Source organism: Macaca fascicularis, chromosome Y, assembly GCF_037993035.2.
Source record: "Macaca fascicularis isolate 582-1 chromosome Y, T2T-MFA8v1.1".
Classification (NCBI taxonomy): domain Eukaryota; kingdom Metazoa; phylum Chordata; class Mammalia; order Primates; family Cercopithecidae; genus Macaca; species Macaca fascicularis.
Genome location: NC_132903.1, coordinates 1,161,950 through 1,182,888, shown reverse-complemented (window position 1 = coordinate 1,182,888; position 20,939 = coordinate 1,161,950). Strand labels below are relative to the sequence as shown.

The 20,939-nt window shown below is 61.4% G+C and overlaps 2 protein-coding genes across 5 annotated transcripts in view; one reads left to right on the top strand and one right to left on the bottom strand.

The window, feature by feature from the left end:
• Positions 1-1,893: 1,893 nt before the first annotated feature.
• On the top strand, positions 1,894-8,100 carry LOC141409493 (ADP/ATP translocase 3). Its single transcript, XM_074030393.1, has 4 exons — positions 1,894-2,108; positions 4,712-5,198; positions 6,810-6,950; positions 7,500-8,100. The coding sequence occupies exons 1-4, from the start codon at positions 1,998-2,000 to the stop codon at positions 7,655-7,657; spliced, it is 897 nt and encodes a 298-aa protein (XP_073886494.1). The 5' UTR covers positions 1,894-1,997; the 3' UTR covers positions 7,658-8,100.
• A 6,061-nt stretch (positions 8,101-14,161) lies between these two features.
• The window catches only part of LOC141409492 (interleukin-3 receptor subunit alpha-like), a 37,515-nt gene continuing 30,737 nt past the window's right edge, over positions 14,162-20,939 (bottom strand). For all 4 annotated transcript variants that reach the window (XM_074030382.1, XM_074030385.1, XM_074030381.1 and 1 more), the window contains exons 10-12: positions 16,967-17,072; positions 15,635-15,716; positions 14,162-14,424 (exon numbers count right to left, since the gene is read on the bottom strand). In XM_074030382.1, coding sequence (XP_073886483.1) covers positions 14,350-14,424; positions 15,635-15,716; positions 16,967-17,072 — 263 coding nt within the window. In that variant the 3' untranslated portion in view covers positions 14,162-14,349. The remainder of the gene's footprint in view (positions 14,425-15,634; positions 15,717-16,966; positions 17,073-20,939) is intronic.

Here is a 20,939-nt window from a genome sequence, read left to right as displayed (position 1 = left end):
GCGGGGAAGGAGGGAGACGGGGGCCAAGGGCGGGCGGGAGAGAGCCGGGAAGGGAGAGGAGGCGGCGGAGGAAGCAGAAAAGGCGGGAGGGAGGGAGGGAGGAAGGGCGGACAGGGAGGCCGGGAAGGGCGACCCCGGCCGCAGTCCCCCCAACCCGACGGACACTGGCAGATCGGGGAGCCCAGGGCGGGTGGGCGCGGCCCAGGGACCCCCAGTCCCAGCGCGGAGGGCACCGCGGGGTCAGAGGTCGGAGGCCCAGGGACCCCCCCCACACCCAGCCCGAGCGCAGAGGGCACCGCGGGGTCAGAGGTCGGAGGCCCAGGGACCCCCCCCCCCCAGCCCGAGCGCAGAGGGCACCGCGGGGTCAGAGGTCGGAGGCCCAGCGACCCCCCCCGTTGCCAACACCCAGCCCGAGAGCGGAGAGCGGTGCGGGGTCAGAGGTCGGAGGCCCAGGGACCCCCCCCACACCCAGCCCGAGCGCAGAGGGCACCGCGGGGTCAGAGGTCGGAGGCCCAGGGATCCCCCCCCCCACCCAGCCCGAGCGCAGAGGGCACCGCGGGGTCAGAGGTCGGAGGCCCAGGGACCCCCCCCCACACCCAGCCCGAGAGCGGAGAGCGGTGCGGGGTCAGAGGTCGGAGGCCCAGGGACCGCCCCCCCACACACCCAGCCCGAGAGCGGAGAGCACCGCGGGGTCAGAGGTCGGAGGCCCAGGGACCCCCCCCACACCCAGCCCGAGCGCAGAGGGCACCGCGGGGTCAGAGGTCGGAGGCCCAGGGACCCCCCCCCCCACACCGAGCCCGAGCGCAGAGAGCACCGCGGGGTCAGAGGTCGGAGGCCCAGGGACCCCCCCCCACACCCCGCCCGAGCGCGGAGGGCACCGCGGGGTCAGAGGTCGGAGGCCCAGGGACCCCCCCCCACCACACCCAGCCCGAGAGCGGAGAGCGGTGCGGGGTCAGAGGTCGGAGGCCCAGGGACCCCCCCCACACCCAGCCCGAGCGCAGAGGGCACCGCGGGGTCAGAGGTCGGAGGCCCAGGGACCCCCCCCCCACACCCAGCCCGAGCGCAGAGAGCACCGCGGGGTCAGAGGTCGGAGGCCCAGGGACCCCCCCCCACACCCCGCCCGAGCGCGGAGGGCACCGCGGGGTCAGAGGTCGGAGGCCCAGGGACCCCCCCACCACACCCAGCCCGAGAGCGGAGAGCGGTGCGGGGTCAGAGGTCGGAGGCCCAGGGACCCCCCGACACCCAGCCCGAGCGCAGAGGGCACCGCGGGGTCAGAGGTCGGAGGCCCAGGGACCTCCCCCCACCCAGGACGGGCGCGCAGGGCGGCGCGGGGTCCCCCGGGTACACTCCGGCAGGAAACGGGGTCTCCCGAAGTGGGACCCGGGAAAGTGTGACGGGGTCGGAGTCGCCTGGAGGTCAAGGGTCAAGGGTCGGGGGTCGGGGCACCACGTGTTGCGCATCCCGGCCGGGTAGCCGCGGCCTCCGGGAGAAAGCGGGCGGCGCTCTCGGAGCGACCCGAGTGCCAGGGTGGGCTCTTGACTCCGCAGCCGCCCGCCAGCCCGCTCGGGTACCGGCAGCGGCGTGACCTTCACAAGGTCAAGGCTGCCGCGGAACACCCCCGCGCTGCCCCTACGGCGCATGGGCGGAGCCTGACTCCCGGCATACCTCGGGGTGCGGGGCGGGGCGTCTCCGGGGAGCGCAGCCAATGGGCGCGGTGCGCTGGAGAGCGGGGCGGGGCGCGGCGGGGTTCCCGGCAGCCCTCGGGGGCGCGGCACGCAGGCGGGGGTGGGTCGTGGCCGGGCGGCGCAGCCAATGGGCGCGGCGCGAGGGGGCGTGGGGGCGGAGAGGGGGCGTGGCGTCGGCGCCTCAGCGGCTGCGCGGTGGCCGCTCCGTCCTTTCGGTCCCGGCGGCGGCAGGGCTGAGCCAGCAACGCCCTCCATTCACTCTCCGCGCCCGCTCTCCGGCTGTCCGCCCGTTCCGCTGCCCGCCCCGCCACCATGACGGAACAGGCCATCTCCTTCGCCAAGGACTTTTTGGCCGGAGGCATCGCCGCCGCCATCTCCAAGACGGCCGTGGCTCCGATCGAGCGGGTCAAGCTACTGCTGCAGGTGGGGACGCGGGCGCGGCCGCTCCGGGGATGGGGGGACGGGAACCGAGTGGCCGGGCCGGGAGGGGACGCGGGCAGCGGAACCCTGCAGGCGGGCGCCGGAAGTGGAAGGCCGCGATGGCTTTGTCCAGGCGCCGCCGGCTTCCGGGGCAAGCGTCACGTGACCGCTGCGGCAGGGCGTGGCGACGTCCACGCGTGCGCACTGGGCCCGGCCGGCGGCGGGGATGCGGCACGGGCCTGAGGGCGCATGCGCGATGGACCAGGCCCAGGGATGCAGCTTGCAGCGGGCGGGCGGGCCTTGACCTTGAACTCAATCCTGCGGGTCCTCCGGGCTGGGACCAACCTTGCCGGCGGTCGCCTGGCCGGTGTCTGCTCTTGCCCCGTCCACCGTGAAAGGCAATTCTAAGGCCCACGGGGCAGCGAGCCTGCCCGCAGGTGTCCTGGAATAACCAGGATACGGTTACTGGTGGTTCTCACCCCCCTCTTCATAGCTCATTTGTGTAATTCTGATCCAGAGCGATGCATTTTTTTGTCTTTGGGGAGAGGGTTATCGAAAGCAGATGATGCCTAGGAACACTGCTGCCAGCACGTCGTTGTTCACGTTGTACTCCCAGTGACCAGCTCGGTGATGGGAATGAATGGGTTTGGCCGCAAGGACAGGTCACGCCCGCGATCCCAGCGCTTCTGAGAGGCCTGAGGAGGATCGCTTGATGCCAGGAGTTTGAGAGCAGTGGGGGGCAACAGAGCAAGACCCCACCTCAAAAAGAAATTATTTTAACTGAAGGAAGAAGGGCGTCCAAGTGCGTTGAGAGGCCTGGGGAGGATCGCTTTTGAGCTCAGCAGTTTGAGACCAGCCCTCTAAGATAATTATTTTAAACTTAGCAGGGTGGCGTATTCCAGGAGTTTGAGACCAGCCAGGGCAACGTAGCAAGACCCCCACATCTTTAAAAAAATTTTTCTTTTTTTTTCGAGATGGGGTCTTGCTCTGTCCCCCAGGCTGGAGTGCAGTGGCGCCATCTCAGCTCACTGCAAGCTCCGCCTTCCAGGTTCACATCACTCTTCTGCCTCGGCCTCCCGAGTAGCTGAGACTACAGACGTCTGCCACCACGCCTGGCTAATTGTTTGTATTTCTAGTAGAGACGGGGATTTTACCGTTTTAGCGGTCTCAATCTCCTGACCTCGTGATCCACCCACCTCAGCCTCCCAAAATGCTGGATTACAGGCGTGAGCCACGGTGCCCGGCTTAATATTTTTTTTAGAACTTAGCAGGGCGGGGTGTCCCAGCGGCTCGAGAGGCCCAGGGAGGATCACCTGAGCTCAGGAGTTTGAGAGCAGCTTGGTCACCGTAGTAAGACTCCATCTCTCAAAGTAATTTTTAAAGTTAGTGGGGCGGCCGGGCGCGGTGGCTCACGCCTGTAATCCCAGCACTTTGGGAGGCCGAGGCGGGCGGATCACAAGGTCAGGAGATCGAGACCACGGTGAAACCCCGTCTCTACTAAAAATACAAAAAAATTAGCCGGGCGCGGTTGTGGGCGCCTGTAGTCCCAGCTACTCGGGAGGCTGAGGCAGGAGAATGGCGTGAACCCGGGAGGCGGAGCTTGCAGTGAGCCGAGATCGCGCCACTGCACTCCAGCCTGGGCGACAGAGCGAGACTCCGTCTCAAAAAAAAAAAAAAAAAAAAAAAAAAAAAAAAAAAAAAATAAAGTTAGTGGGGCTTGATGGTTGTGCACCTGTAGACCCGGATACTCGGGAGACTGAGGCGGGAGAATGGCCTAATCCACGAGTTGGAGGCTGCAGTGAGGTGAGATCGCACCACTACACTCCAACCTGGGTAACAGCATGAGACCCTATCTTTTTTTAAAAAAAGAAAGATGAGGACAACTTACCAGTAATGCCCACAAGCTAGTTTCCTAAACAGGATGATGCACTCTGGCCGGGTACAGTGGCCCGTGCCACCTTCGGGAGGCCAAGGCGGGCGGATCACCTGCGGTCAGGAGTTCGAGAGCAACCCGGCCAACACGGTGAAACCCCATCTCTACTAAAAATAAACAAAATGAGGCCGGGCACGGTGGCTCAAGCTTGTAATCCCAGCACTTTGGGAGGCCGAGATGGGCGGATCACGAGGTCAGGAGATCGAGACCATCTTGGCTAACACGGTGAAACCCCGTCTCTACTAAAAAATACAAAAAAAAACTAGCCAGGCGTGGTGGCGGGCGCCTGTAGTCCGAGCTACTCGGGAGGCTGAGGCAGGAGAATGGCGTAAACCCAGGAGGCGGAGCTTGCAGTGAGCTGAGATCCGGCCACTGCACCCTAGCCTGGGCGACAGAGCGAGACTCCGTCTCAAAAAAAAAAAAAATAAACAAAATGAGGCAGGCATGGTGGTGGGCAACTGTAATCCCAGCAACTTGGGAGGCTGAGGCAGGAGAATCGCTTGAACGCAGGAGGCAGAGGTTGCAGTGAGCCGAGATCACCCCATTGCACTCCAGCTTGGGCAACAAGAAAGAATGATTTGTGTCAAAAAAAACCAAAAAAAATCACTCTGTAGCTGGGATGTTTCGGGTGGTTGGCCCCGGGTCTGGTCTGGACACCCTCTGCGTCCCCCAGGTCCAGCACGCCAGCAAGCAGATCGCCGCCGACAAGCAGTACAAGGGCATCGTGGACTGCATCGTCCGTATCCCCAAGGAGCAGGGCGTGCTGTCGTTCTGGAGAGGCAACCTGGCCAACGTCATCCGCTACTTCCCCACTCAAGCCCTCAACTTCGCCTTCAAGGATAAGTACAAGCAGATCTTCCTGGGGGGCGTGGACAAGCACACGCAGTTCTGGAGGTACTTTGCGGGCAACCTGGCCTCCGGCGGTGCGGCCGGCGCCACCTCCCTCTGCTTCGTGTACCCCCTGGATTTCGCCAGAACCCGGCTGGCCGCGGACGTGGGAAAGTCAGGCACAGAGCGCGAGTTCCGGGGCCTGGGAGACTGCCTGGTGAAGATCACCAAGTCTGACGGCATCCGGGGCCTGTACCAGGGCTTCAGCGTCTCCGTGCAGGGCATCATCATCTACCGGGCCGCCTACTTCGGCGTGTACGATACGGCCAAGGGTACGTGTGGCGGCCGTCGCAAAGTCCCAGAGACGGGATCGATGCGCAGACATTCCCTCGGGGTCCCTTGGGCTGAAGGTCTGAGATCCAGGTGTGGGCAGGGCTGGTCCCTCCTGAGGCCTCTCTCCTGGGCTTGGAGACGCCGTCTTCTCCCTGTGTCCTCACAGGCTCGTCCCTCTGTGTGTGTCTGTGTCCTCATCTCCTCCTCTTATGGGATGTCTTAGTCCATCTCGGGCTGCTATCACAGAATACCATAGACTGGGTGGATTGTAAACAACAGACATTGATTCTCCCACAGTCCTGGAAGATGGAGGTCTGAGATACAGGTGTGGGCTGGGCTGGTTCCTCCTGAGGCCTCTCTCCTGGGCTTGGAGACACCGTCTTCTCCCTGTGTCCTCACAGGGTCGTCCCTCTGTGTGTGCCTGTGTCCTCATCTCCTCCTCTTATGGGATGTCTTAGTCCATCTCAGGCTGCTATCACAGAACACCATAGACTGGGCGGCTTATAAACAACGGACATTGATTCTCCCACAGTCCTGGAGACTGGACGTCTGAGATCCAGGTGTGGGCAGGGCTGGTTCCTCCTGAGGCCTCTCTCCTGGGCTTGGAGACGCCGTCTTCTCCCTGTGTCCTCACAGGATCGTCCCTCTATGTGTGTCTATGTCCTCATCCTCTCTTCTTATGAGGTGTCTTAGTCCATCTCAGGCTGCTATCACAGAATACCATAGACTGGGTGGATTGTAAACAACAGACATTGATTCTCCCACAGTCCTGGAAGATGGAGGTCTGAGATACAGGTGTGGGCTGGGCTGGTTCCTCCTGAGGCCTCTCTCCTGGGCTTGGAGACACCGTCTTCTCCCTGTGTCCTCACAGGGTCGTCCCTCTGTGTGTGTCTGTGTCCTCATCTCCTCCTCTTATGGGATGTCTTAGTCCATCTCAGGCTGCTATCACAGAACACCATAGACTGGGCAGCTTATAAACAACGGACATTGATTCTCCCACAGTCCTGGAGACTGGACGTCTGAGATCCAGGTGTGGGCAGGGCTGGTTCCTCCTGTGGCCTCTCTCCTGGGCTTGGAGACGCCGTCTTCTCCCTGTGTCCTCACAGGCTCGTCCCTCTGTGTGTGTCTGTGTCCTCATCTCCTCTTACAAGGACACTAGGCTCATAGGATGGGGCCCACCCTGCTGACCCCCTTTACTGTTACTCACCTCTTCAGAGACCTCACATGCAAGTACAGTTGCATTCTGAGGCCCTGGTGCCGGGGGTGGGACGTCAGCATGTGGATTTTGAGGACACAATGTAACTCCCGTCGTAACTGTGACCCTTTAGAAGGTCAGGGCCCTCGCTTTTCCCCCAACAGGCCTAATCCCGGCCTCTGGAACTGTCTTGCTGGGCTCCGGTAGGTGGCCGGCGGCCTCTTCCCCTCCTGGCCCTGCCCCGACCTTTGGTGTTGTAAACATCAGCTTGCACCGAGCAGCCACGTGGAGGGGGCACGGGTGGTCTTGGAAGAGCTCATCACCACCTCGGGTGGCCGTGAGCACACAGCGGAGGCTGAGCCTGGTCTCCGGTGGCCGTGCAGGCGCTGGAAGGTGACGTGCCGTTCCCCCGCAGGCATGCTCCCCGACCCCAAGAACACGCACATCGTGGTGAGCTGGATGATCGCGCAGACCGTGACGGCCGTGGCCGGCGTGGTCTCCTACCCCTTCGACACGGTCCGGCGGCGGATGATGATGCAGTCTGGGCGCAAAGGAGGTACCCGCGCGGGCTCGGGAGGCGGGAGACCCTTGCTAGTGGGAAGGGAAACCAGGAGCTCCTTGGCCTGGGCCGGTGGGAGGCCAGGAACCATCAGAGGAGGCACTGTCCCGGGCGTGGGAGGCAGCAGTGTGTCAGAAAGTAACCGGCTGTGCGGAACGATTTTCCTGAATGATGGGCTTCTGATCTTGGGGGTTTCATGGTCCAGGCAGCAATTGCTGCATCCCCACCTCCTAGAACCTCCGCCCACATCCACACCCTCGATCCTGCCCTCTCTGTGTGGACGCCAGGGGAGGAGATGGGGGACGCCCAGGGCAGGGCCTGAAGCCCTGTGTCCAGCCCTCCTCGAGACAGTGGCTTACGAGGACGGCTTGAGCTCAGGGCACGGGGTCACCAGAGCCTCGGGTTTCCCTCCTATAATCAGAACTGTGGCTCAGGCGTCCGGGGTGTTACTTCTGTAAAACGTCTTCAGGGGTGCAGGTGGCGTCTGTGTCTCCAGGAGCTCGGCGGCGAGGCCCTCACTGTCTGACCGTCTCCCTGTCGTTGCAGCTGACATCATGTACACGGGCACCGTCGACTGCTGGAGGAAGATCTTCAGAGACGAGGGGGGCAAGGCCTTCTTCAAGGGTGCCTGGTCCAACGTCCTTCGGGGCATGGGGGGTGCCTTCGTGCTGGTCCTGTACGACGAGCTCAAGAAGGTGATCTAAGGGCCGTGGCCTCCTCCCCACACACACCAAGGGAACCAAGAGAACCACGTAGAATCCTCAACCGTGCGGACCATCAACCTTCGAGAAATTCCATTTGTCTTTTTCCCAGCCGGACCCTGCCCGTAGACGGCGGCCGGGGAAGTCTGTAGAGAAGGGGCGCGACGCGATCCCGTCGTCGGCCCCCGATTCCATGTCTTGATCACGGGGTGGGAGGGAACCATGGCGTCCCCGCGGGCCCATGGGCGAGGCACTCCAACACTGAGACCTAGAGTCCAGACGCTTGTAGGACCCGAGTCGTGTTTTAAGTATTTATTTAAAACAAAAGAATCATGTTTCCCATTTGTACTTCAGCGCTAGCCCCTGTTTTTGCACGGCCGAGTACTAGCAAGTATGTTCTGTGTTGGGCATCCTGCTGCAAAACAATAAACCGAGGACACAGAGGGCCTCCTGCCTGACCGCACCTCTCCACGGGGCAGCCTGGGGTCTGCAGATGGGGGCTGGGCCCATGGGACGCAGGTGGGGCCACGCTCTGCCCCTGTGGCCGGCCCACGTTCCTGGCGTGCGGTGCCGCCGCCTCCCCAGCACCCCCAGGACACAGCAGACAAGGTCACAGCTGGGAAGAGGAGGGGGGTAGAAACCAAGGCTGGCGGAAGTGTAGCCGGGCTCCGTGGTGAATGCTGGAGGTCCCCAGGGCACCTGCACTTACTGTGCCTTCTCTGAGACCATTCGTGTGACCGTAACACCTTGGCTTGGTTGTAAATAAGACACGTGTCTCCTAGCTCTGAAGGCTGGAAGTCCCAGAAAACCAAGGCGTGGCAGGTTCGGTCTCTGGTGAGTACCCGGTTCCTGGCTTGCGGATGGCGCCTTCTCCCTGTGTGTCCTCACACGATGGAAGAGGCCAGGGAGCTCTCCGGAGTCCCTTTTACAAGGGTGGGGATCCCATCCAGGAGGCCTCACCACCTCATCACTCCCAGAGACCCCCACTTCCCACACCGTCACTTTGGAGAGGGGTATTTTCAGGCTGAATCTTGGGGAGACCCAAATGGGCATGAGGGCCTGCGTTCCTCTCCGCCTCCCACAGCTCCCAAGGGCCACGCCAGCCCCCGTTCCGGCGTGAACAGTGGAGTCGGCTGGGGTCCCCAGAGTGGCCGCTGTGTGTCCGTGGGTTTGCCCGTGAGGATCCCACCACAGGGGGTGCCCACCGCCAGGCACGCCAGCTTCCTTCGAGCTCCCTGCGCACATTCATTGCGAGGCAAGAAACGCCGTGTTGACTGCCAGGCTGAACGTTGGGCCTTGGTGGTGCCAGCACACGGCAGGGCCACAGGGACCGCAGCCCTGGGGATCCACAGCTGGCTCTCCTGGGCTCTCCACAAATCCCAGCCGTAGTAAAAAAAAAAAAAAATCTGTTTTTTGAGTTGGAGTCTTCCTCTCGCCCAGGCTGGAGTGCGGTGGCGCCATCTTGGCTCACAGCAACCTCTGCCTCCTAGGTTCAAGCAATTCTGCCGTGGCTTCCCAAGTAGCTGGGATTATAAGCGTGCACCATCACACCCGCCTGCTTTTAGTATTTTTAGTGGAGACGGGGTTTCACCATGTTTGCCAGGCTGGTCTCAAGTTCCTGGCCTCAAATGATAGACCGCCCGTCTCGGCCTCCCAAAACGGTGGGATGACAGGTGTGAGCCGCCGCGCCTGCCCCGAAAGGCAGACTCGACATCTCTGCACTTCGCCAGGTAGAAACCCTCATTTGTGTCCCGATGAGTCCCGTGTTTGTCACGTGTCTCGGCCCGGAGGCAAGTGGAGAAACAGGAGCTTCCGCCATCAACCCTGTGGGTCCTGCACACCCTCCACAAAACAGCCACGACCCACGGGGACCCGTGGGTCCTGCACACCCTCCACAAAACAGCCACGACCCACGGGGACCTGTGGGTCCTGCACACCCTCCACAAAACAGCCACGGCCCACGGGGACCTGTGGGTCCTGCACACCCTCCACAAAACAGCCACAACCCACGGGGACCCGTGGGTCCTGCACACCCTCCAGAAACTAGCCACGGCCCATGGGGACACGTGGGTCCTGCACACCCTCCAGAAACTAGCCATGGCCCACGGGGACTGGTGGGTCCTGCACACCCTCCACAAAACAGCCACGACCCACAGGGACCCGTGGATCCTGCACACCCTCCAGAAACTAGCCACGGCCCACGGGGACCCGTGGGTCCTGCACACCGTCCACAAAACAGCCACGGCCCACGGGGACCCGTGGATCCTGCACACCCTCCAGAAACTAGCCACGGCCCACGGGGACCCGTGGGTCCTGCACACCGTCCACAAAACAGCCACGGCCCACGGGGACCATGGGTCCTGCACACCCTCCACAAAACAGCCACAACCCACAGGGACCCGTGGGTCCTGCACACCCTCCACAAAACAGCCACGACCCACGGGGACCCGTGGGTCCTGCACACCCTCCAGAAACTAGCCACGGCCCATGGGGACACGTGGGTCCTGCACACCCTCCAGAAACTAGCCATGGCCCACGGGGACTGGTGGGTCCTGCACACCCTCCACAAAACAGCCACGACCCACAGGGACCCGTGGGTCCTGCACACCCTCCAGAAACTAGCCACGGCCCACGGGGACCCGTGGGTCCTGCACACCGTCCACAAAACAGCCACGGCCCACGGGGACCCGTGGATCCTGCACACCCTCCAGAAACTAGCCACGGCCCACGGGGACCCGTGGGTCCTGCACACCGTCCACAAAACAGCCACGGCCCACGGGGACCATGGGTCCTGCACACCCTCCACAAAACAGCCACAACCCACAGGGACCCGTGGGTCCTGCACACCCTCCACAAAACAGCCACGACCCACGGGGACCCGTGGGTCCTGCACACCCTCCAGAAACTAGCCACGGCCCATGGGGACCCGTGGGTCCTGCACACCCTCCACAAAACAGCCACAACCCACAGGGACTCGTGGGTCCTGCACACCCTCCACAAAACAGCCACGACCCACGCGGACTGGTGGGTTCTGCACACCCTCCAGAAACTAGCCATGGCCCACGGGGACCGTGGGTCCTGCACACCCTCCACAAAACAACCACGACCCACGGGGACTGGTGGGTCCTGCACACCCTCCAGAAACGAGCCATGGCCCACGGGGACTGGTGGGTCCTGCACACCCTCCACAAAACAACCACGACCCACAGGGACCCGTGGGTCCTGCACACCCTCCACAAAACAGCCACGACCCACGGGGACCTGGGCTCCGAGTTCCTGCCTGGAGCCGTGGTAACTGCTTCATCCACTCTTGGACATGTTTTCACTCCTGTGACTTCATAGATTATAACACAGTAGTCCGGGCATGGTTTCCTTAGCAGTTCCAGTGAAATCCTACGTGGTGGTATACTGGACTCTGGGGGATTTGGGGGATTCGATGGTGGAGGGGGAGGGTATCCAAAGTTACAGTTCAAAGACCAGCAAGTGCACTTCGCGTTACTTTTCTTTTTTTTTTTCCGAGATGGCGTCTCACTCTTGTCACCCCGACAGGAGTGCAATGGTGTGCTCTCGGCTCAACGCAACCTCCGCCTCCCAGGTTCCAGCCATTCTGCTTCAGCCTCCCACGTAGCTGGGATTACAGGCATACGCCACCACGCCCGGCTAATTTTGTGTTTTTAGTACAGACGGGGTTTCACCACGTCAGCCGGGCTGGTCTCAAACTCCCGACCTCAGGTAATGTGCCTACCTCGGCCTCCCAAAGTGCTGGGGTGACAGGCGTGATTTTACACACATAAGCCACTGTGCCTGGCCAGTCCTGCCCAATCTTGAAATGCTGAGGCTCTTAGCAAGCTGAGTGTTGGAGGTAACTTCATAGGAAATAATACGTGGTGTTACTAAGAGAATCCTGCCTCGTGGGTACTACCAAAATCACAGTTCTGGTTGGGCTCCGTGGTTTAGCTCTGTAATCTCAGCACTTTGGGATGGTGAGGGGTGGATCGCCTGAGGTCAGGAGTTCGAGACCAGCCTGACCAACATAGAGAAACCGCGTCTCTACTAAAAACACAGATTAGCCGGGTGTGGTGGCGCACGCCTGCAATCCCAGCTACTTCAGAGGCTGAGGATGGAGAGCTGCTTGGACCCAGGAGGCAGAGATTGCTGTGTGCTGAGATGATTGTGCCACTACACTCCAGCCGGGGTGACAAGCGAGACTTTGTCTCAAAAGAGGTTGGGGGGGCCGGACGCGGTGACTCAGGTCTGTAATCCCAACGCTTTGGGAGGCCGAGGTGGGCGGATCACATGAGGTCAAGAGTTCCAGACCAGCCTGGCCAACGTGGTGAAACCCGTTCTCCACTAAAAGCAAAGTTAGCCGTCCACGGTGGCAGGTGCCTGTAGTCCCAGGTACTGGAGAGGCTGACGCAGGAGAATTGCTTGAACCCAGGAGGCAGAGGTTGCTGTCAGTTGAGATGGTGCCAGTGCACTGCAGCCTGGGTGACAAAGCAACAGTCCGTCTCAAAAAAACAAAACAAGCCGGGCACGGTGACTCACGCCTGAAATCCCAGCACTTTGGGAGGCCGAGGCGGGCGGATCACCTGAGGTCGGGAGTTTGAGACCAGCCTGACCAACATGGAGAAATCCCGTCTCTACTAAAAATACAAAAATTAGCCGGGCATGGTGGTGGCGCACGCCTGTAATCCCAGCTACTTGGGAGGCTGAGGCAGGAGAATCACTTGAACCCGGGAGGCGGAGGTTGCAGTGAGCGGAGATCGCGCCACTGCCCTCCAGCCTGGGCCACAGAGCGAGACTCTGTCTCAAAAAAATCACAGTTCCTTCGTGTGGATTTGCAGTGGGGCGGTTTCGACTCATCCTGGGCTCCCTGGGAGGGTTCCGTGTTCTAGGTGGAAAAGCCGCGGACATCGGGACCGTCCCCAGGGGCTGCACGTGGGCTGACAGGCTCCCTCCTTGCCAGCGTCACTGCTGCCTGGATTCCTTCTCCCTGCTTTCCTCCCCCGCCACACACAGGCAATGCTCCTTTCACCTCTTTTCCTGAAGCTCCAAGTACCCGTTTTCGGTTTGGCCCTCACACCCGGCAGAGGCCCGGTCGGGAAGACCCCAACGGGGAGACAGGGCCTGGGGAGGGGATCAGAAGTCGAGCCTGCATCCAACTCTGGGGAATGAGGTCAGGCCGGGGTGGGGACGGAAGGGCCCAGGCTGGCCTCAGGGTGTGAGCGCAACTGAACCTGCCAGGGCAGATCCCAGAGCCCTCGCCGGATGTGGGCAGCTCCTCAGGTCTGTGGGTAAAAAGGAGCGTGGACACGGCATGTTTACGGACATTAGAGTCTGCCTGGCTACACAAGCCCTGTACGGTGGCTTAGAGACGTGCAGCCAGGCCGGGCGCGGTGGCTCACGCCTGTCATCCCAGCACTTTGGGAGGCCGCGGCGGGCCGATCACGAGGTCGAGAGATCGAGGCCATCCTGGCCAACACGGTGAAACCCTGTCTCTACTAAAAATACAAAAACTAGCCGGGTGTGGTGGCAGGTGCCTGTAGTCCCAGTTACTCGGGAGGCTGAGGCAGGAGAATGGCGTGAACCCGGGAGGCGGAGCTTGCAGTGAGCCGAGATGGCTTCATTTCACTCCAGCCTGGGCCACAGAGCGAGACTCTGTCTCAAAAAAAGAGCTGTGCAGCCAGGGTCACGTGTACAACTGGGGGCCGGAGAGGACAGACAAGCCAGGGAGGACATCTGGCGCCCTCGGAAAGCAGCAAAGCTGTTGTTTCTCAGAAGTCCTAGAGGAGTCAGTTATAAGACGCTGGAGGCCGGGCGCGGTGGCTCACGTCTGTCATCCCAGCACTTTGAGAGGCCAAGGCAGGCGGATGAGGTCAGGAGTTCGAGACCAGCCTGGCCAACATGGTGAAACCCCATCTCTACTAAAAAATACAAACATTGGCCGGGTGTGGTGGCGGGTGCCTGTCATCCCAGCTACTCCGGAGGCTGAGGCAGGAGAGGTCTGAACCCCAGAGGCAGATGTTGTAGTGAGCCGAGATCACGTCACTGCACTCCAGCCTGGGCGGCAGACCGGGACTCTGTCTCAAAATAGAAAAAAGGCCAGGTGTGGTGTCTCACGCCTGTAATCCCGGCACTTTGGGAGGCCGAGGTGGGCGGATCACAAGGTCAAGAGTTCGAGACCAGCCTGGCCAAGAGACCAACCTGGTCACTATGGTGAAGCCCCGTCTGTACTAAAAATACAAACATTAGCCGAGGCTGGTGGCAGGTGCCTGTCATCCCGGAAACTCGGGAGGCTGAGGCAGGGGAATTGCTTGAACCCGAGAGGCGGAGGTTGCTGTGAGCTGAGATTGCGCCACTGCACTCCAGCCTGGGCGACACAGCGAGACTCCAAAAAAAAAAAAAACGTGGAAACGTCTGTCTAGTAGTGTTGGAGGAATGGGGCTGAATCCAGAGACGGGGACCAGTGAGTGGGGGAAAAAAAAAAAAAGCACTTTTATCATGAAGTAAACACACAAAAGTTCTGTTCTTTCCTTTTCCTGGCATCTTCCGACTACATTGCACAGGCGTCTCCCACGCCCACCACCCGTTAGGAACGTCCATTCCTGCGCCGCGTCCAGCAGCCACAGGCTGTGCAGGTGCCTGGCCCGGCCAGGGAGACTGAGGCAGCCCCCGGCAGGCCCTGAACCCCGGTCTCAAGTTTTCTCCACCACCTGCACTTCAGACACCAGACACTCCTCCAGGCCGGCTTTGCCCGCCTCCCAGACCACCTGCAGAGACAAGAGGAGGCAGGGCGAGTCGGGCACCCCTAGATAACAGAGCCCAGGTCCTGATCCGCAGGGGCCTGTCCCATCTCAAATCGGCTCTGAGGGCCAGGTGCGGTGGGTCACACCTGTAATCCCAGCAGTTTGGGCCGGGCGCGGTGGGTCACGCCTGTAACGCGCCTGTGATCCCAGCACTTTGGGCCGGGCACGGTGGGTCACACCTGTGATCCCAGCACTTTGGGCCGGGCGCGGTGGCTCGCGCCTGTAATCCCAGCACTTTGGGCCGGGCACGGTGGGTCACACCTGTGATCCCAGCACTTTGGGCCGGGCACGGTGAGTCACACCTGTGATCCCAGCACTTTGGGCCGGGCGCGGTGGGTCGCGCCTGTGATCCCAGCACTTTTGGCCGGGCGCGGTGGGTCGCGCCTGTGATCCCAGCACTTTGGGCCGGGCACGGTGGCTCACGCCTGTCATCCCAGTACTTTGGGCCGGGCGCGGTGGCTCACACCTGTAATCCCAGTACTTTTCGGAGGCCGAGACGGACGGATCACGAGGTCAGGAGATCGAGACCACCCTGGCCAACACGGTGAAACCCCGTCTCTACTAAAAATACAAAAACATCAGCTGGGTGTGTTGGTGCGCGCCTGTAGTCCCAGCTACTCGGGAGGCTGAGGCAGGAGAATCGCTCGAACCCTGAACCGGGAAGGTGGAGGTTGTGGTGAGCTGAGATCGCACCACTGCCCTCCAGCCTGGGCAAGAAGAGCAAACCTCCGTCTCAAAAAAAAAAAAGAAAAAAATCCGCCGTTCCCTGGTGTGTGGGGCGCCGAGACAGCCTGTGATCACGGTGGGCGGGGAGCCCGGTGTCCCCCCCACCCCCTTCATCCTGCAGATTTTGGCAGACGGTGTCCAGCCGCCTAGTCCAGGGCGTCTCCCTCTGGTCGCCCAGGCTGGAGTGCGGTGGCTCGATCGTCGTTCACTGCAGCCTCCGCCTCCCGGGTTCAAGAGATCCTCCTCCCTCAGCCTCCCAAGTAGCTGGGATTACAGGTGCACACAGCACCACGCCCGGCTGATTTTGTATTTTTAGTAGGGACGGAGTTTCTGCATGTTGGCCAGGCTGGTCTCGAGTTCCTGGCCTCAAACTGTCCGCCCGCCTGGGCCTCCCAAACCGGCCACCACGCCCGCCCAGACCCCTCCCGCGGCGGAAGACGTAACATACCAGCTTGTCCTGTTGGAAGGTGTCACCGATGGGGTCTTTCATGTGTGGGATGCGGGGAAACAGCCTCTGCATCACCAGATACCTCGGAGGAAAGAGAAATGGTCCAGCTCTGAACCCAGCACCCACCAGCTCATCATCCGGGACACGGCGTGTCCAGGACAGGCAGGGTCAGGACGGAGCAAAAGACTCCAGTCATCTACTCCAGGGGTCTCCCCCGAGGCCCTGACACGCCCCCGACAATCATCGTAGGCAGGCACTGGTGTCTAAGAGGGAGCAGGGTGCTGGGACCGGAGCCACCCGGGGTGCAGCTGCCAACACACCCTTGGTGCCTCAGGTCACGGATTTACGACTTGAGCCAGTAGCTTGCAGCTCCTCCTCCTCCCTGTCCCTTTCTACTCCTCCTCCTCCTTTTCCTCCTCTCCCCTTCCCTCCCTACTCCTCCTCCTCCCCCTCCCTCCCTACTCCTGTTCCTCTCCCCTCCCTCCCTACTCCTCTTCCTCTCCCCTCCCTCCCTACTCCTCTTCCTCTCCCCTCCCTCCCTACTCGTCCTCCTCTCTCCTCCCTCCCTACTCCTCTTCCTCTCCCCTCCCTCCCTACTTCTCCCCCTCCCTCCCTACTCCTCCTCCTCTCCCTCCCTACTCCTCCTCCTCCCTCCCTACTCCTCCTCCTCCCCCTCCCTCCCTACTCGTCCTCCTCTCCCCTCCCTCCCTACTTCTCCCCCTCCCTCCCTACTCCTCCTCCTCCTCTCCCTCCCTACTCCTCCTCCTCCCTCCTCCCTCCCTACTCCTCCTCCTCCTCCTCCCTCCCTACTCCTCCTCCTCCTTTTCCTCTCCCTCCCCCTCCGTCTCCCCCTCCCCTTCCTCCTCCCCTTCCCCTCTGGGAGATAGAAGTTACCACCGCACCCATTTGACAGTTTGTGAAGCTCTGATGCCTGGCAAGGAGACTGGGTCTGGCCGGGCACAGTGGCTCACGCCTGTCACCCCAGCACTTTGCGAGGCCGAGGCGGGCAGATCAACTGAGGTCAGGAGTTTGAGACCAGCCTGGTCCACCTGGCAAAACCCCATCGCTACTAAAACTGTAAAAATTAGCTGGGTGTGTTGCTGGGCGCCTGTAATCCCAGCTACTGGGGAGGCCGAGGCAGGAGGATCACTTGAACCCGGGAGACGGAGGCTGCACTGAGCCGAGATCGCGCCGTTGCACCCCAGCCTGGGCCACAAGAGCGAGACTCAGTCGCAAAAATGCTCCTAATGATGCTCAGGACGGTTCTGTGAATAACTTTCAGGGTCCCACTGGAAACAAGAGGGACCCCCGCGGATGCCCGGGAGGGCTCACCTTCTGCAGACGAGGAACACACAGAGCAAGGCCAGCAGCGTCCCCAGCGCGATCAGCAGCGACGTCCGCCAGGCACGCGAGCTCGCGCCCTCCTCCTGGTCGCACTCTGGGGGAGAGGACGAGAGGGTCACGGACCGGGGCCTCGGTCTAGGGGGAGAGGACGAGAGGGTCACGGACCGGGGCCTCAGTCTGGGGGAGAGGACGAGAGGGTCACGGACCGGGGCCTCGGTCTAGGGGGAGAGGGTCACGGACCGGGGCCTCGGTCTAGGGGGAGAGGACGAGAGGGTCACGGACCGGGGCCTCGGTCTAGGGGGAGAGGACGAGAGGGTCACGGACCGGGGCCTCGGTCTAGGGGGAGAGGGTCACGGACCGGGGCCTCGGTCTAGGGGGAGAGGGTCACGGACCGGGGCCTCGGTCTAGGGGGAGAGGGTCACGGACCGGGGCCTCGGTCTAGGGGGAGAGGGTCACGGACCGGGGCCTCGGTCTAGGGGGAGAGGGTCACGGACCGGGGCCTCGGTCTAGGGGGAGAGGGTCACGGACCGGGGCCTCGGTCTAGGGGGAGAGGGTCACGGACCGGGGCCTCGGTCTAGGGGGAGAGGGTCACGGACCGGGGCCTCGGTCTAGGGGGAGAGGGTCACGGACCGGGGCCTCGGTCTAGGGGGAGAGGGTCACGGACCGGGGCCTCGGTCTAGGGGGAGAGGGTCACGGACCGGGGCCTCGGTCTAGGGGGAGAGGGTCACGGACCGGGGCCTCGGTCTAGGGGGAGAGGGTCACGGACCGGGGCCTCGGTCTAGGGGGAGAGGGCCACGGACCGGGGCCTCGGTCTAGGGGGAGAGGGTCACGGACCGGGGCCTCGGTCTAGGGGGATCAGGGACCATGGGCTCTCCCCACAGCCCTGAAAAGCAGACAGGTGGCTGCCACATGGGGAGGCGTCCAGGGGGGACACCCCCGTCCTGCCACCCGCACAGGAACCGTGACCACCTGCGGGCCACCTATGTCCCCGGACAAGAAGGGACGTCCGGGCCTCCCAGGCCCAGCCCGGAACCCGGAGCGACATCCGGACCTCCCAGTCCCAGCCCGGAACCCTGCGTTCCCGGACAAGGAGGGACATCCGGGCCTCCCAGCCCCAGCCCGGAACCCGGAGCGACATCCGGGCCTCCCAGCCCCAGCCCGGAACCCTGCGTCCCAGGACCCGGAGCGACGTCCGGACCTCCCAGCCCGGAACCCTGCGTTCCCGGACAAGGAGGGACATCCGGGCCTCCCAGCCCCAGCCCGGAACCCGGAGCGACATCCGGACCTCCCAGCCCCAGCCCGGAACCCTGCGTCCCAGGACCCGGAGCGACATCCGGACCTCACAGCCCGGACCCTGTGTCTCGGGACCCGGAGCGACGTCCGGGCCTCCCGTCCCCAGCCTGGAACCCGGAGCGACATCCGGACCTCGCAGCCCCAGCCCGGAACTTTGCGTCCCAGGACAAGGAGGTACATCCGGGCCTCCCATCCCGGAACTCTGCGTCCCGGGACTCGGAACGACATCCGGACCTCCTAGCCCGGAACTCTGCGTCCCAGGACAAGGAAGTACATCCGGGCCTCCCAGCCCCAACCTGGAGCCCGGAGCGACATCCGGACCTCCCATCCCGGAACCCTGCGTCCCGGGACAAGGAGGGACATCCGGGCCTCCCAGCCCCAGCCCGGAGCCCTGCGTCCCGGGAGAAGGAGGGACATCCGGGCCTTCCATCCTCAGCCTGGAACCCTGAGTCCAGGGACCCGGAGTGACATCCGGGCCTCCCAGCCCCAGCCCGGAACCCTCCGTCCCAGGACCCGGAGCGACATCCGGACCTCCCAGCCCGGAACCCTGTGTCTCGGGACCCAGAGCGACATCCGGGCCTCCCAGCCTGGAACCCTGCGTCCCGGAACCCGGAGCGACGTGGGAGCCTCCCAGCCCCAGCCCGGAACCCTCCGTCTCGGGACCCAGAGCGACATCCGGGCCTCCCAGCCTGGAACCCTGCGTCCCAGAACCCGGAGCGACATCCGGACCTCCCAGTCTGGAACCCGGAGCGACATCCGGGCCTCCCAGCCCCAGCCCGGAACCCTCCGTCTCGGGACCCAGAGCGACATCCGGGCCTCCCAGCCTGGAACCCTGCGTCCCAGAACCCGGAGCGACATCCGGACCTCCCAGTCTGGAACCCGGAGCGACATCCGGGCCTCCCAGCCCCAGCCCGGAACCCTGCGTCCCAGGACAAGGAGGTACATCCGGACCTCCCAGCCCCAGCCCGGAACCCTGCGTCCCAGGACAAGGAGGTACATCCGGGCCTCCCAGCCCCAGCCCGGAACTCTGCGTCCCGGGACCCGGTGCGACATCCGGGCCTCCCAGTCCGGAACCCTGCGTCCTGGACCCAGAGCGACATCCGGGCCTCCCAGCCCCATCCCGGAAGCCTAAGGGAGTTGGAAGACACGTGGATCCCCGTCTGCCTGGTGCGGGGGACACGGGGAGCGCCGGGGCGTCCACTGCCTCGCAGCCTGGCAGGTGCTTTGGGTGCGGTCAGCACGGGGGGGGAAGCTGAGGCACCACCGGCGTGCGTGCTTGGAACTCGATTTTCTGGGTATCACGGAGTGTGTGTGTGTTGTGTATTTTGTGTGTATTAATTTTTTTTTTTTGAGAAGGAGTCATGCTCTGTTGCGTGTGTGTGTGTTGTGTATTTTGTGTGTTTTTTTTTTGAGAAGGAGTCATGCTCTGTTGCGTGTGTGTGTGTTGTGTATTTTGTGTGTTTTTTTTTTGAGAAGGAGTCATGCTCTGTTGCGTGTGTGTGTGTTGTGTATTTTGTGTGTTTTTTTTTTTTGAGAAGGAGTCATGCTCTGTTGCGTGTGTGTGTGTTGTGTATTTTGTGTGTATTTTTTTTTTTGAGAAGGAGTCATGCTCTGTTGCGTGTGTGTTGTGTATTTTGTGTGTTTTTTTTTTTTGAGGAGGAGTCATGCTCTGTTGCGTGTGTGTGTGTTGTGTATTTTGTGTGTATTTTTTTTTTTGAGAAGGAGTCATGCTCTGTTGCGTGTGTGTTGTGTATTTTGTGTGTATTAATTTTATTTTTTTGAGAAGGAGTCATGCTCTGTTGCGTGTGTCTGTGTTGTGTATTTTGTGTGTATTTTTTTTTTTTGAGGAGTCATGCTCTGTTGCGTGTGTGTGTTGTGTATTTTGTGTGTATTAATTTTTTTTTTTTTTGAGAAGGAGTCATGCTCTGTTGCGTGTGTGTGTGTTGTGTATTTTGTGTGTATTAATTTTTTTTTTTTTTTGAGAAGGAGTCATGCTCTGTTGCGTGTGTGTGTGTGTTGTGTATTTTGTGTCTATTAATTTTTTTTTTGAGGAGTCATGCTCTGTTGCGTGTGTGTGTGTTGTGTATTTTGTGTGTATTAATTTTTTTTTTTTGAGAAGGAGTCATGCTCTGTTGCGTGTGTGTGTGTGTTGTGTATTTTGTGTCTATTAATTTTTTTTTTTGAGGAGTCATGCTCTGTTGCGTGTGTGTGTGTTGTGTATTTTGTGTGTATTAATTTTTTTTTTTTTGAGAAGGAGTCATGCTCTGTTGCGTGTGTGTGTGTGTGTGTTGTGTATTTTGTGTGTATTAATTTTTTTTTTTTTTTTTTTTGAGGAGTCTGGCTCTGTGGCCAGGCTACAGTGCAGTGCTGCAATCTGATCTCAGCTCACTGCAACCTCCCTCTCCCGGGTTCAAGCGATTCTCCTCCTGCCTCAGCCTCCCCAATAGCTGGGACTACAGGCACCTGCCACCACGCCCAGCTAATTTTTCTTTTCTTTTTTTTTTTTTTTGGAGACGGAGTCTTGCTCTGTCGCCCAGGCTGGAGTGCAGTGGCCGGATCTCAGCTCACTGCAAGCTCCACCTCCCGGGTCTACGCCATTCTCCTGCCTCAGCCTCCCGAGTAGCTGGGACTACAGGCGCCCGATACCACGCCCGGCTAATTTTTTGCA

What these genes read in the sequence shown, in the direction of transcription:
- LOC141409493 (XM_074030393.1), top strand. Translation starts at nt 1,998, where the DNA reads ATGACGGAACAGGCCATCTCCTTCGCCAAGGACTTTTTGGCCGGAGGC. An exon ending in GGGTCAAGCTACTGCTGCAG is followed by an intron (nt 2,109 to 4,711) that starts GTGGGGACGCGG and finishes TGCGTCCCCCAG; the next exon opens with GTCCAGCACGCCAGCAAGCA. An exon ending in CGTGTACGATACGGCCAAGG is followed by an intron (nt 5,199 to 6,809) that starts GTACGTGTGGCG and finishes GTTCCCCCGCAG; the next exon opens with GCATGCTCCCCGACCCCAAG.